Source organism: Antedon mediterranea, chromosome 1, assembly GCF_964355755.1.
Source record: "Antedon mediterranea chromosome 1, ecAntMedi1.1, whole genome shotgun sequence".
Lineage (NCBI taxonomy): Eukaryota > Metazoa > Echinodermata > Crinoidea > Comatulida > Antedonidae > Antedon > Antedon mediterranea.
Window position 1 is genome coordinate 23,126,975 of NC_092670.1, and position 15,124 is coordinate 23,142,098.

At 31.6% G+C, this 15,124-nt stretch overlaps 1 protein-coding gene across 2 annotated transcripts; it reads left to right on the top strand.

Moving 5' to 3' along the window:
* The first annotated feature begins 4,359 nt into the window (after nucleotides 1-4,359).
* LOC140063351 (uncharacterized) lies at nucleotides 4,360-11,485 on the top strand. 2 transcript variants are annotated; one of them, XR_011847617.1, is made up of 2 exons: nucleotides 4,360-9,253; nucleotides 9,570-11,485. XR_011847617.1 is itself a non-coding variant. In XM_072109821.1 (2 exons), exons 1-2 carry the CDS (start codon nucleotides 4,428-4,430, stop codon nucleotides 8,763-8,765), a joined length of 3,375 nt encoding a protein of 1,124 aa, XP_071965922.1. In that variant the 5' UTR covers nucleotides 4,360-4,427; the 3' UTR covers nucleotides 8,766-11,485. The 2 variants fall into 2 exon arrangements, 1 of the variants encoding a protein (XP_071965922.1); XM_072109821.1 differs by having other exon boundaries at nucleotides 4,360-7,792; nucleotides 8,756-11,485.
* The last annotated feature ends 3,639 nt before the right edge of the window (nucleotides 11,486-15,124 follow it).

Here is a 15,124-nt window from a genome sequence, read left to right on the forward strand (position 1 = left end):
GTGGTTCGAAACGTTTACGAAATAACAAAGGTCGTTTTGTCAAAACTAAGAAGATTGATAACAAAAAAGCACAAGGTAATGTGAATTTAAAGAATGATTGCGATACTATGAAAGATATAAAGAACATGGGTAATAATGACAATTCTGAAACGAAAACTGACGAGGATTTTAAAATAGAATGTACTGTAGAAAACGACAACACAGCGACTGACGATGCGAAAGCACAAAATAATAGCAAAATGAATGACAGAAGTAGAATAATTGATTGTAATGGTACAGATCATAAAAATCAAACATGTGCAAGTTGTGAATTTGAGGAAAATGAAGTATTGATAATTGATGACGGATGCAAAGAAGCAGTGACTGAAAAAATTAGGTCCCATACTAAACCTAAATGTGACCAACATACTATCGATCTGGATATTGAAGTTTTAACAAAAAATAATTTTTCGGAAGAATTGATAATCTATGATGTACCAAAACAAAAAAATACACGAAATAGGCAGAAAACACTATCAATAAATGAATTACAAGTATATAATAGTAATGAAAATATAACTGTAGCACAGGGTAATTTTAATCAAGGGAATTATAGATTTGGCTTTGCAAGTGGTAAACAGTGTGTTGCAAATAGTCTTGTAGCTATTCTTTATTCTACAAAGAGGAATGGAAATGATTTTTACACCAAAGACCTTGATACAATATTGACTCTTGGAAATGAGTTGTACCGTTACATTCAGAAAGATTCCACTATGCATGAGGACCTTTTGATGATTTCTGAACTGCCCAAAGAATTGGATATCTTGGATAACACATTTGTAATATCTCCAAAAGAATCAGTTTTTGGCATAATAGATGGAAATATCGAATTTATGGCTGAATATGGAGCCTTGTCATTAAACCAAGCTCTTGAACAAGAATTACACCAACATGATGCATTTTTTATGAATTTCAACAGAAGCACATTTTCTATTATCAAACGTGTAAATGGATTTCTTATATTTGATCCACATGCAAGAGATCGATTTGGTTGTGTTAGTGAGCATGGAAAGAGTATTTTACTTTACAGTACATCTTGGCAAGGTGTGTACGAATATTGTATTAGATTAGCAAGGTCAATGAACTGTAATTTACATGAAACCGAGTTTGAACTGACCGGTGTAAATATTGAAAATAAGTCTATGATTTTATGTTCCGCTTCTGTGCTCGATGATAATTGTGAACAAAGCAACTTGGGAAATGTCGATATTGATGAACCTAGTACGTCTTATCAGTATAAATGTAGTACAAGATTACCAGAAAAAAATATTGATTCTAATGTTAAAGGCCAAAAACATAATAAAGAAGGTCATGTCTCATCAAGTAATGGATGGCAAAGTGATAGTGATATTGAAATTGTTAATGTTCAGTATGGAGAAAGACCTGACAAGAATTTTAAATTTATTCCTATCTCAGAAACACAAAAGAAAAACATGTGTAATGAAGTAGGCATCCGTTGTGAACATACCGATAGGAATTCTGGTATTAACAGAGCTAGTCAGATTGGACATCCTCTTCAAATTACAAATATTACAGGTGATGGTAATTGTTTTTATCGTGCAATTTCATACATTATTTCTGGGACTGAAGATAATCATTTACTTTTAAGAAGAGCAATTACTAATCATTTATTGGAAACTGATGACTTATTTATTAATACATTTAGTCACGAATATAGATCAGTTAAGGAATATGTGTTTAAAAAAAGAGTAATGGATAATGGAACGTGGGCATCCAATACTGAAATAAGTGCAATGGCAAACTTGCTTAATACAGATATTTATTCATTTAATGATCAAATTTTAACGTGGCAATTGTTTTCTGCTAAAAAGCCGGGAAGAATAGATTATGTTACAACTGACAATGGTATATATATTTTGTACACCATGAATGTGCATTTTAATGTAGTAGAATCTGTCAATGTGAGTCAAAATAATGTTCAGGAAACAACAGGACAAGTTGATATGAATGTGACATCCCACAATAAACTCTCAAAAACAGAGGCGAATTTTTTGGTAAAGGATTCTACAACAAAGAAACGAAAGCAAACGGAAAAAGAACCATTTGAAGATATAGAACCAAAACACAAACAGAGTAAAACTGTTGAAAAACCTTGTTCAGAAAGCAGAGTAAAAATATTGAGCAGAAAACGAAAACAATCTTATAGAATTAAAAAAGAAAGAGAAAAGAATCGACAAAGAATTAAACGGGAAAGAGAAGAAAACAATAATTCAAAAGAAACAAATGAAATCGGAAACAAATATCAAAGTGATTCTGTATACAGAGAGGAAAAAAAACGCAAAGTAAAAGAGGCACAAAAAATAAGATATGGTGATGATGATTATAAATTCCAAAAGAGGAAGGAAAACAGAGAAAGACAACACAAAATGTATAAATGTAAACCTGAATATAATGTTAAGTTACGAAATAAAGCTAAACATAACTACAACATTGATTTGGGTTACCGAAAAACCAAAAAAGAAACCAAAAAGAATCGATACAACAATGATACAATGTTTAGGCATAAAACTATACAAAATAATAAACAAAGAAATAAGGAGAGGTATCACAATGATCCACAATTTCGACAAAATTTGAAGCAAATATTATCAGAGAAGTATTGTAATAATTCACAATTCAGAGAAAACCTTACCCAAAAAATGGCAGAAAAGTATCGGAGTAATTTTAGATTTCGACAAAACCTTAAGCATAAATTGGCAGAGAAGTATCGGAATAATTTGAAATTTCGGCAAAACTGTAAGCAGAAATTGGCAGAGAAGTATCGGAGTAATTTGAAATTTAGACAAAACTGTAAAGAAAAATTGGCTGAAAAGTATCGGAGTAATTTGAAATTTAGACAAAAATGCAAAGACGAATTGGCAGAAAAGTATAGGAATAATTTGAAATTTAGACAAAAATCCAAAGACAAATTGGCAGAAAAGTATAGGAGTAATTTGAAATTTAGACAAAAATGTAAACAAAAATTGGCTGAGAAATATCGAGGTAATTTAAAATTCCGTCAAAGGTGTAAGCAAAAGTGTAAGCAAAGATTTACAGAAAAGTATCATGGTGATGAAGGGTTCCGGAAAAAAATCATGAAGAAAAATATGAAAAATCGGGAAAAAATCAAAACAGAAAACACTAATTTTAATATTGTTTTAGAAAACTTCAAGAAAACAGTTTCTCGTGGTCCTGAATATGTTTGTTGTGTTTGCTTTAAATTGTTATTCAAAGATCAAGTTATGAAGTGCATCAAAGCTAAATACAAAAATCAGGCTTGTATAAATGAAAAGTATTTGCATATTTGCAATAATGAAAGTAATAAACATTGTCAATTTGTCGAATCACCAAGGTGTTGTTTATGGATTTGTTTCACATGCCACAGGAAAATGTTAAACGGGAAAGTTCCTGCAGAAGCCAATTCAAACAATTTACAACTACACGATATTCCTCCTGAGCTCAGGTGTTTAAATAATTTAGAGCAGCATTTGATTGGATTAAACATTCCTTTTATGAAATTAATGAATTTACCTAAAGGTGGACAGCATGGAATACATGGACCTGTTGTATGTGTACCTTCAAATACTATTGAAACTGTTAAAATGCTGCCTAGACCACAGGTTGATGATCAATTAATATCCGTAAAATTGAAGCGAAAGTTGTCTTACAAAGGTTATTACAAATATAAATTTGTTAACACTGCCAATGTTATTCAAGCTCTTAAATATTTACAAGATCATAACAAGTGCTATTTTGATATAGCTATTAATGAAGAATGGCACAATTATTTATCTGAAGATTACATCGAAAGTGAAACTACTAATGAAGATGAAAACAATGAAGAAGAAGAAAAAGAAGAAGAAGTAGAAGATCGATTATGTGGTGTTACCTTTGATACAAGTCTTCAACCTGTTGACAGGCGACAGAATTTGGTTGATGAATATTTTAATGACATAATTTGTTGTGCACCATGTGAAAATAATAGTCCTATTGCATTGTTAAGTAATAAAAGCAATGAAGCAAAATCATTTCCAGTGTTATTTCCAACAGGACAACCAACATTCCATGATACGAGAGATGTTAAAATAACACTTGGACGTTATTTTCACAATAGATTAATGCATATAGATAACAGGTTTGCACAAAATACAGAATTCATATTTTATGCTCAATCTTTATATGAACTTCAACAAATTTTATCAAGTATTTCCATTGCATTGCGAAAAGGGTCAAGTAAAAAAGATGATTTTAGCAAAGTTACTGTATCCGATTTAAAAAATGTTACCAAAATTCAGGAGATTTTAAAATCTGATAGGGGTTATAAATTTCTAAAACAAATTCGTGGAACTCCACCGTACTGGCAAGCTACACAAAAAGATATAATAGCAATGGTTAGACAGATTGGAAAACCAACATTCTTTCTTTCATTCTCAAGTGCTGATTTCCGTTGGAAAGAAATAATGACGACATTGCTAAGTCAGTCTGGAGACCAAAGAAACATTGAAGAATTAGAATGGGCAGATAAATGTAATTTGTTGAAATCAAATCCAGTGACTGTTGCCAGAATGTTTGATAAACGCTTTCATACTTTTTTGAAAAATGTAATTTTGTCTGAAGCACAGCCTATTGGTAAAGTCGTAGATTATTTTTACCGAATTGAATTTCAAATGAGAGGAAGTCCACATGTTCATATGTTAGTATGGGTTGAAAATGCTCCTATTTTTGGTACAGATAAAGATAATGAAGTTATTAATTTTGTTGATAAATATATTTCTTGTGCTGTGCCATGTGAAACTGTAGATCCTGAACTGAATGAAATTGTTAAAAGTGTGCAAATTCACAGTAAAAGACATTCTAAATCATGTAAAAAAAAGGGAACAAATTGCAGATTTAACTTTCCCAGACAACCTTCTGGAAATACATTTGTTATGAGACCTACAATTGTGGATAAAGACAATGATGATAATGATGACAATAAACAAGCAATGGAGCTGTTAACCTCAGTAAAAGATGCTGTGACTAATGAAGAAACATATAAAAATGCAATAGAACTTTTCCAAAGTTTAGGTATTACACAGAGTGCATTTGAGAAAGCAAATAATTGTGTAGCTACTGAGGAAAAAATTGTTATAAAGAGAAACCCTCAAGATGTGTGGGTAAATCAATATAATCCTTCCTTATTGAGAGCATGGAATGCTAATATGGATATTCAATATATTACAAATGTATATGCATGTATAATTTACGTTATAGGATATATGTCAAAATCTGAACGTGAAATGGGTTTACTGTTAAATCATGCAGCATCAGAAGTAAAAGAAGGCAATGAAGATGCTAGGCAAAGTTTGCGAAAACTTGGTAATGTTTATATGAATAATCGAGAAGTGTCTGCACAAGAAAGTATTTATCGTGTTTGTAGTTTAAGATTAAAAGAATGTTCAAGGAAAGTTGAGTTTATCCCAGTAGGACCTAATCCTGTCAGAATGAGTTTACCACTAAGTGTAATTAAAAACAAAGAAGATGATGATGTAAGTGCATGGTTGCCAAATAAGATCGACAAATATAAAGCTCGACCTAATAGTTCTGAATTTAATAAAATGTGCCTTGCAAAATTTTGTTCGGAATATAGAATATTGAGTTCATCAGAAATGAAAGGAAACAAACAAAAAAAGAATGTATTTCAGTTAAAAAAACAGTTGGGATTCATCCAAAAAAGAACACGAACTAGTAATGCTATAGTAAGATACCCTCGATTTCCAATGGATACAGCACCTGAGAAATATTTTTTGAGTATACTTCAGTTATTTCTACCATTTCGAAAAGATGAACAGTTAAAACCTCCAAATTTTGAAACGTACGAACAATTTCATGAGGAAGGATGTGTGAAATTATGTGACTGTCAATTACAAACGGTAAAGTCAATAGTTCATGGAAACATGGAACAATATGAAAAAAGTGCTGATGATGTTGAAGAAGCACAGGAATGTTTATCAAAATTTGGACCACAAGAAGATGCATGGAGCCTATTATGTCCAGAAAGTGAAAAAGAAAGGTTAGACAACCCAAAGCCTAATGTAGAGGTTGATGATGAAGAAGATGAATTTTTCATTCCAGATTTTGGAATTCAAAAAAATCATACATCTAAAGTAGAATCTAACTCATCTAATATTCCAAGACCAGAATTGAACAAAATGATTCGATCTTTAAATGAAAAACAACAACATATATTTTATAAGACAAGACAATGGTGTTTAGACAAAGCTAATGGTAAAAAACCTGAAGCATTTTACACTTTCATAACTGGTGGCGCTGGTACAGGAAAAAGTCATTTGGTAAACTGTATTTATAATGAAGCGACACGTATTCTTGGAAAAATTATGGAAAATCCCGATGATTTGTCAATATTGAAATTAGCTCCTACAGGAATCGCAGCATATAATATTAAAGGCCAAACAATTCATAGCGCTTTGTCTATCCCGATTAATATTTCACTTCCGTATCAACCACTTGGAGAAGAAAAAATAAGTGCACTTCGTAATCAGTTGCGTCAGTTGCAAATTGTTATTATAGATGAAATATCAATGGTAAATCAAAGGTTACTTTGGTATATCCACGGACGATTAAGGCAAATAAAACAAGTACGCAACGATAGTCCATTTGGTAACATTTCAGTAATTGCTGTTGGTGATTTTTATCAGTTACCCCCAGTGATGGGCAGTTCGTTATATAAAGACACATTGGAAAGCTCACTGTGGTTAGATAACTTTAAGCAAATACAGTTAGACCAAATCATGAGACAAAAAGAAGATAAAGAATTTGCTTTATTGTTAAACAAATTGCGTACAAAAGAAAAACATGATTGTTTGTCTGATAACGATTTATTTGTTTTAAAATCACGTGAAACAGGGGAAGAATGTGAAGATGCTGTTCATATTTACCCACGCAATAAACAAGTTGATGAATGGAATAAAAAAATGTTGCACAAAATCTGTACAGACATTGTATGCATTGAAGCAGAAGATAGTGTAGTAAACGCCAAGAAACAGAGCAAAATTTGTGACAAACCTCGGAATTCACGTCAAACTAGTTTACTAAATTATTTGTGGATTGCACTTAATGCCAGAGTGATGTTGATTAAAAATGTAGATGTTAAAAAAGGCTTGACGAATGGATGTATGGGACATGTTTATGAAATAGTCAAACCCAATAATAACGCCAAACCAGTATCTATTAAAGTAAAGTTTGATAATAATGAAATCGGTGTTCAGGCAATTGAAATGTTTAAAGAATCTATGGGGAATAAATATAGTCGAAAACAATTTCCTCTCAAATTAGCATATGCATGCACAGTTCATAAAGTCCAAGGATTGACAATGAATGAAGCAGTAGTTTGCCTTAAAAATACATTTGCACCTGGACAAGCATACGTAGCCCTCAGTCGTGTTACTTCAATATCTGGACTTACTATTGAACATCTTAATCCTAATCTGATTTATTGTGATCCAAATATAAAGAAATGCTTAAATAATATGGATTCATATGTACAATGTGAAAATCAAGGTCATGATTCGGATTCTAAATTTTCAATAATGTTACATAATATTCAAGGACTTAAGCAACATTTTGCTGATCTTCAGTGCAATGATTTGTTTATGAATTCTAGTATCATATGTCTGACTGAAACGTGGTTGAATAAAGATGAAGATGTTTTTGAAGTAAATATTCAGCCGTATAAATTGTATCACCAAGCAAGGTATGATTCGTATTCTAATAGAAATGATCTGAGTTCCAAATTGAAAAATCAGGCTCATGGCGGTGTTGCAGTGTATACCAAAAACACGTTTTCAAGCAGATTAAACATACCTAATTATGATATAGAAGCAGTTTCATTTTTAATAACAAGTCCAATTTCAGTTTCCGTGTCAGTAATTTATCGACCCCCAAGCTATGATATTAATCAATTCTGTCAAAATTTGAGAAAATATTTGGAAGAGTTACAAAAAGTGAGTACAAAATGTATTTTAATGGGTGATTTTAATGAAAATCTTTTCAAACAATCTTCCAGAGTGAAAAATTTAATGTCAGAGAATGAGTACCGACAACATGTTACATGTTCCACCACTGAAAACAATACATTGATTGATCATGTCTATAGCAAAGGTCTTGATTCAGTACAGGCTGAAGTAATTCCAATTTATTATAGCTATCATGAAGCCATTCACATTAAATTTTAATTGCAGCAATGGTTTTGGAATTATATTTCTGTGAATAGAATTCAGAATAGAATACTATAAAAAACTTTTTAAGAATTGAAAATAGAACTGGAAATCATGAAAAAAAAAAACAATTTGATAAAAACAAGCTGACAATAATTATGACTCTCTATGCACAAGGGGCAGCGAGTAATCTGTAACTTCAACCCATGTCATTCTCCTGTATAGGAAAATCAAAATCTGGTGAATAAACACATTTTAATCTTGTTTTTATGTGAGTTATTATTATAAATATTGTTCTGAATTTGAATATGCAATGTTGCAATCTGTGCACATAACAATTGTTCAATAATTACCGGTATTCAAATAATGTTAAAAATAAAAAGTTAAATTTCACAGAAGAAAATACGTTTTATTTTATACGATCACCAATACTCCATTAGGTCTATCCATAATTTCATTTGTATCATTGTTTTTTTTATATTATTTTTTTATCTATCCAGGTCCACATGAAATTACTAATACAGTAATTTACTCATTTGGAAGAATAATCAATTATTATCTATGCAAGAGGGGCAGCGAATAATATGTAACTTCAACTCATGTCATTCTCCTGTATAGGGGAAACAATATCTGGTGAGTCAACACATTTTAATCTTGTTTTTATGTGAGTTATATAATATTGTTCTGAATTTGAAAATGCAATCTTTCAATATCTACCGGTATTCAAGCAATGTTAAAAATAAAAAGTTACATTTTACAGAAGAAGAAAAAACGTTTTGTTTTATACGATTACCAATACTTTATTAGGTCTATACATACTTTCAGTTGTATAACTGTTTTTAATAATTTTTTTCTATCTATCCAGGTCCACATGAAATTACTAATACAGTAATTTATTCATTTGCAAGAATAATCAATTCATTATCTATGCACGAGGAGCAGCGAATAATGTGTAACTTCAACCATGTTATTCTCCTGTATAGGAGAAACAATATCTGGTGAGTAAACACATTTTAATCTTGTTTTTATATGAGTTATATTATTATAAATATTGTTCTGAATTTGAATATGCAATGTTGCAATCTGCACATAATAATCTTTCAATATCTACCAATATTCAAGTAATGTTAAAAATAAAAAGTTACATTTTACAGAAGAAGAAAATACGTTTTGTTTTATACGATTACCAATACTTCATTAGGTCTATACATACTTTCAGTTTTTTTTTCTATCTATGCAGGTCCACATGAAATTACTTATACAGCAATTTATTCATTTGCAAGAATAATCAATTCATTTTGTTTTGGTTTTTAGGTGTACAATGGAATGGTTTCATCTCTTTAATTATAATGGGATCCGAATTTTTAGGCAGTCACTAATGCAGTCATTCGCTATTTAATAACATTTGTCTAAACGCGGCAAATTATTAAATTATTAATCATATTAATGGTTATTGTTAGAAAATAACAATCTTCTATAAATAGATCAATAAATATGTGTTTAATAAATCCACAACTAACAAATTAACATGTATATAATGTAGTAAGTAAAATTACTGATCACCAACGTGTGCATGAACTACTGTATAGTATAAACAGCCTACTATATTATGTTAACAATTTTGTGCAATTTGCAATAACCAATGAAAGCTTTTATAAATAGGCCTACACAGACTTTGTGTGTTTTCTTTATTTTGTTTGAAATAAAAAATTATTTTTAACAGTTATGGTGTGGTGATATTAGTTTTATTAGAAATATTATATCTATTGGAGCAAGTTTCACTGGTAAATGAGATAATTGATCAGATCAAATCACAGAGCAGAGAAGACAAGAAATTGTTAGTATTATTATTCACACATGTAACTGGTTGTATTGTAGTATATTTTGGTGTATAGAACTGAAATTACGGGAACAACATTGTTTGATGTCATAAAAATGAAACATAAAGGTATGTCCATTTTCGGAAAATAATTCATCTCAGCGAGAACATACATTTAATTTAAAAAGGAAATTTGGCAGGTACAACTGAGATTTGTAATAATTATGTTGAAGTAATGAAATATGAAAAAAACAAATAAAACTCCTACCTTTCCAATTACTATTATCTTAGCATGACCCCATAGCATGATCAAACAGCATTCGATAGGAAAATTGTTCTGAGCAACAACATGTTGACATTTTGAGGAAATTCAGGTAGGTAGAAGTGAGATTTTAATGAATTGTGTCTATTTTGTGTCATACGTCTAATATATATTACAGTGAAGCATACAAAATATTACGAGACCCATATTTTTATTCTAATTTTACATTTTTTTTACTTGATGACGTCATCAAAATAAAACATGAAGGTAAGAACTTTATAGAATAATTATCTAAATAATTATATTCTTAGAAGTTGAAGAATGTTGGGCACGCTGGCAAGTATTATGCCATCCTATGAGTATGACATAAATATAGTTACAGTGCTGACAGCATATTACTGAATATATTGTATATGTTATATAATTTAATTATCTATTAAATAATTAATACAATTTTGAAGGATTTTGGAAACATGAAACTGAGATGCGCTCTAATCTGACTTATTGAATTCCACTGGCCATATGATGACGTCATGACATAGATAGACAAAATATGTAATTGAATTCAAATCTACTCTATTCAAATTATACGTAATTTTTGCGTAGCAAGCCATTTTTATCATGACAAAAGTTGCTAAATATTATGAAACACACTTTCGTAAAGTTTGTGTTAAGAATTTAAAAGCAACCATAAATTCCATAAAATCGCGCATAACTTGCGCTGCTCGACTCTAAAATCATATAACGAAGCTTATTGCCATCTACAGCTACAGGTCAATCTTATGACAAAGTTATACAATCTTATGTTGGCCAGATAAGTATACAGTATACACTATATACTGTATACGTACTACATACACTGCAGTATAGGTGAAAACAAGTGACCAAAGTTATTGACGCTTTTGCACATAATGACGTCATAAAAAAAATTAAATGGTGAATCATGCGAAAGATAATTGATTGACCTAGACAATATAAAAAAATGAGGGCAATGGAATACGGATAAGTGGAGATGCGCTCTATTAAATGTGATGAGCTATGACGAAAGAGACAAAAATCCTATAATTTATATTCGAGTGGCCATACGATGACGTCACAATGTCCGGTTAGCCATATCAATGCATGATTCGAGAAAAACAACTCATCTACTTCCAGAATATGTAATTTTAAAAAAGTTCACCACGTAGTTTAGAATTTATGACTGTTTAAAAAAAGGTCTAATTTTGACGATTTTTTGAAGTTTTTCATCAAAAACACGCGCAAATTATCCAATTCTACGTGCTCGTGTGACGTGATTTTAAGTCGAAATTGATTGAAAATTTATAAATTTACTAGAAAAGGCTGAAAAAATAAAAATCAAGCAAAAAAAAGATGTTTTTGCGCTACGTGCGCACGCGCGCGTAAAAAAATTGCGCACGCGTGGGAATTTTTTAAATGCTCAAAATGACATGAAACGCATAGAAAATTGATTAGAAATTGATTTTTCGCATTTTGAAATTTTAAACGCGCGTGCGCGCGTAATTTTCTGCGCAACCTGCCATTTTTAATTCATAGAAAGTTTGCGCATGAAATGACTTAAATTTTCACCAAGTTTCAATACAAAATGACGTTTGGTTTTTAATCTATGATCAATCAGTTAAATTCATAAAATCGCGCGTAACTTACGCTGCGTAACTCCGAAATCGTCCAAAAGCTTGGCTGCACATCTACAGCTATAGGTCAATCTTATGACAAAGTTATACAATCTTATGTTGGCCAGAATTAGAGATATACGACCAACAAAATTCGTGGAAAGAAAGAAGAACATAGAAAAAAAAAAAAAAAAAAAAAAAAAAAGATCCTGACAATAACAAGGGGTTATCCGCCAAGTGCGGATAACCAAAAAAAAAAAGATCCTGACAATAACAAGGGGTTATCCGCCAAGTGCGGATAACCAACTAGATTTGAACTCGTCACTACGGACGAGTTAGGTTATCCGCATCGCAAAAGCCACGCGCACGCCACACGTCAGAATATTGCCTGCAGAAAAACGATTATGCCATTGAAAAAAAAATTAGTGCGCTCTCTATTTTGCGTCACGTATAAGTATATACGGTATACGCTATATACTGTATAGGTACTACATACAGTGCAGAATAGGTGAAAATAAGTGACCAAAGTTACTGACGCTTTTGCACATGATGACGTCATAGAAATTTCAAAAAATGTGAATCATGCGAAAGATAATTGATTGACCTAGACAATATAAAAAAATGGAGGGAAATGGAATACGGATAAGTGGAGATGCGCTTTATTAAATGTGACGAGCTATGACGAAAGAGAAAAAAATCCTATATTTTATATTCGAGTGGCCATACGATGACGTCATAATGTTCGGTTAGCCATATTAATGCATGATTCGATAAATACAACTCATCTACTTCCAGAATATGTAATTTAAAAAAAGTTCACCACGTAGTTTAGAATTTATTACTGTTTAAAAAAAGGCATAATTTTGACGAATTTCTTAACTTTTTTTTCAAAAATTCGCGCAAATTTTCAAATTCTACGTGCTCGTATGACGTGATATTAAGTCGAAATTGTTTGAAAGCTGGTAAATTTTCTAAAAAAGACAGGAAAAACAAAAATCAATCAAAAAAATGATGTTTTTGCGCTACGTGCGCACGTGCGCGTAAAAAAATTGCGCACGCGTGGGAATTTTTGAAATGCTCAAAATGACATGAAACGCGTAGAAAGTTGATTAGATATTAATTTTTCGCATTTTAAAATTTTAAATACGCGTGCGCGCGTAACTTTTTATGAAACATGCCATTTTTAATCCATAGAAACTTTGCGCATTATATGACTTAAATTTTCACAAAGTTTCAATACAAAACGACTTTTAGTTTTTATTCTATGATCAATCATTGAAATTCACAAAATCGCGCGTAACTTACGCTGCGCGACTCGAAATTTGAAAAAAAAAGTTTCTTGCACATCTACAGCTACAGGGCAATCTTTTGACAAAGTTATACAATCATATGTTGGCCAGAATTAGAGATAGGCTGCGCACAAAAAATGGGGGAGAAGGATGTAAGGAAAGAAATAAATACTAGATTTGAACTCGTCACTACGGACGAGTTAGGTTATCCGCAGCGCAAAAGCCACGTGCACGTCGTACGTTAGAATATTGCGCGCAGATAAACGATGATGCCATTGAAACAATTTCAGTTTTCTCTCTATTTTGCGTCACGTCTAAGTATATACGGTATACACTATAATTATACTCTATACGTACTACATACAGTGCAGAATAGGTGAAAATAAGTGACCAAAGTTATTGACGCTTTTGGACATGATGACGTCATCACAATTTTTAAACTAATGAATCATGCGAAAGATAATTGATTGACTTAGACAATATAAAGAAATGGAGGGCAATGGAATACGGATAAGTGGAGATGCGCTCTATTAAATGTTATGAGCTATACGAAAGAGAAAAAAATCCTATATTTTATATTTGAGTGGCCTTACGATGACGTCACAATGTCCAGTTAGTTATATTGATGCATGATTCGATATCTACAACTCATCTACTTCCACAATATGTAATTTAAAAAAAGTTCACCACGTAGTTTAGAATCTATGACTTTTTAAAAAAAGGCATAATTTTCACGATTTTTTTAACTTTTTCATCAAAAACGCGCGCAAATTGTTCAATTCTACGTGCTCGTATGACGTGATTTTAAGTCAAAATCCATTGAAAATTGTTAAATTTACTAGAAAAGGCTGAAAAAACAAAAATCAAGCAAAAAAAATATGTTTTTGCGCTACGTGCGCACGCGCGCGTAAAAAAATGCGCGCTGGTGGGAATTTTTGAAATGCTCAAAATGACCTGAAACGCGTAGAAAATTGATTAGAAATTGATTTTTCGCAATTTGAAATTTTACACGCGCGTGCGCGCGTAACTTTTTTTGCAAACTGCCATTTTTAATCTACAGAAAGTTTTCGCTTTATATGACTTAAATTTTCACCAAGTTTCAATACAAAATGACTTTTGGTTTTTAATCTATGATCAATAATTGAAATTCATAAAATCGCGCGTAACTTACGCTGCGCGACTCGAAATTTGAAAAAAAAAGTTTCTTGCACATCTACAGATATAGGGCAATCTTTTGACAAAGTTATACAATCTTCTGTTGGCTAGAATTAGAGATACGCTGCCCACAAAAAATGGGAGAGAAGTGTGGAAAGAAAGAAATAAATACTAGATTTGAACTCGTCACTACGGACGAGTTAGGTTATCCGCAGCGCAAAGGCCACGTGCACGTCATACATTAAAATATTGCGCGCAGAAAAACGATTAAGTCATTGAAACAATTTCAGTGTGCTCTCTATTTTTCGTCACGTCTGAATATATACGGTATACGCTATATACTGTATACGTACTACATACAGTGCAGAATAGGTGAAAATAAGTGACCAAAGTTATTGACGCTTTTGAACGTGATGACGTCATCACAATTTTGAAAATGGTGAATCGTGCGAAAGATAATTGATAGACCTAGACAACATAAAAAAATGGGGGAAATGGAATACAAATAAGGGGAGATGCGCTATATTAAATGTGACGAGCTACGAGGAAAGAGACAAAAATCCTATATTTTATATTCGAGTAGCCACACGATGACGTCACAATGTCCGGTTAGCCATATTGATGCCTGATTTGATATCTGCAACTCATCTACTATCAGAATATGTAATTATAAAAAAGTTCACCACGTAGTTTAGAATCTATGACTGTTTAAA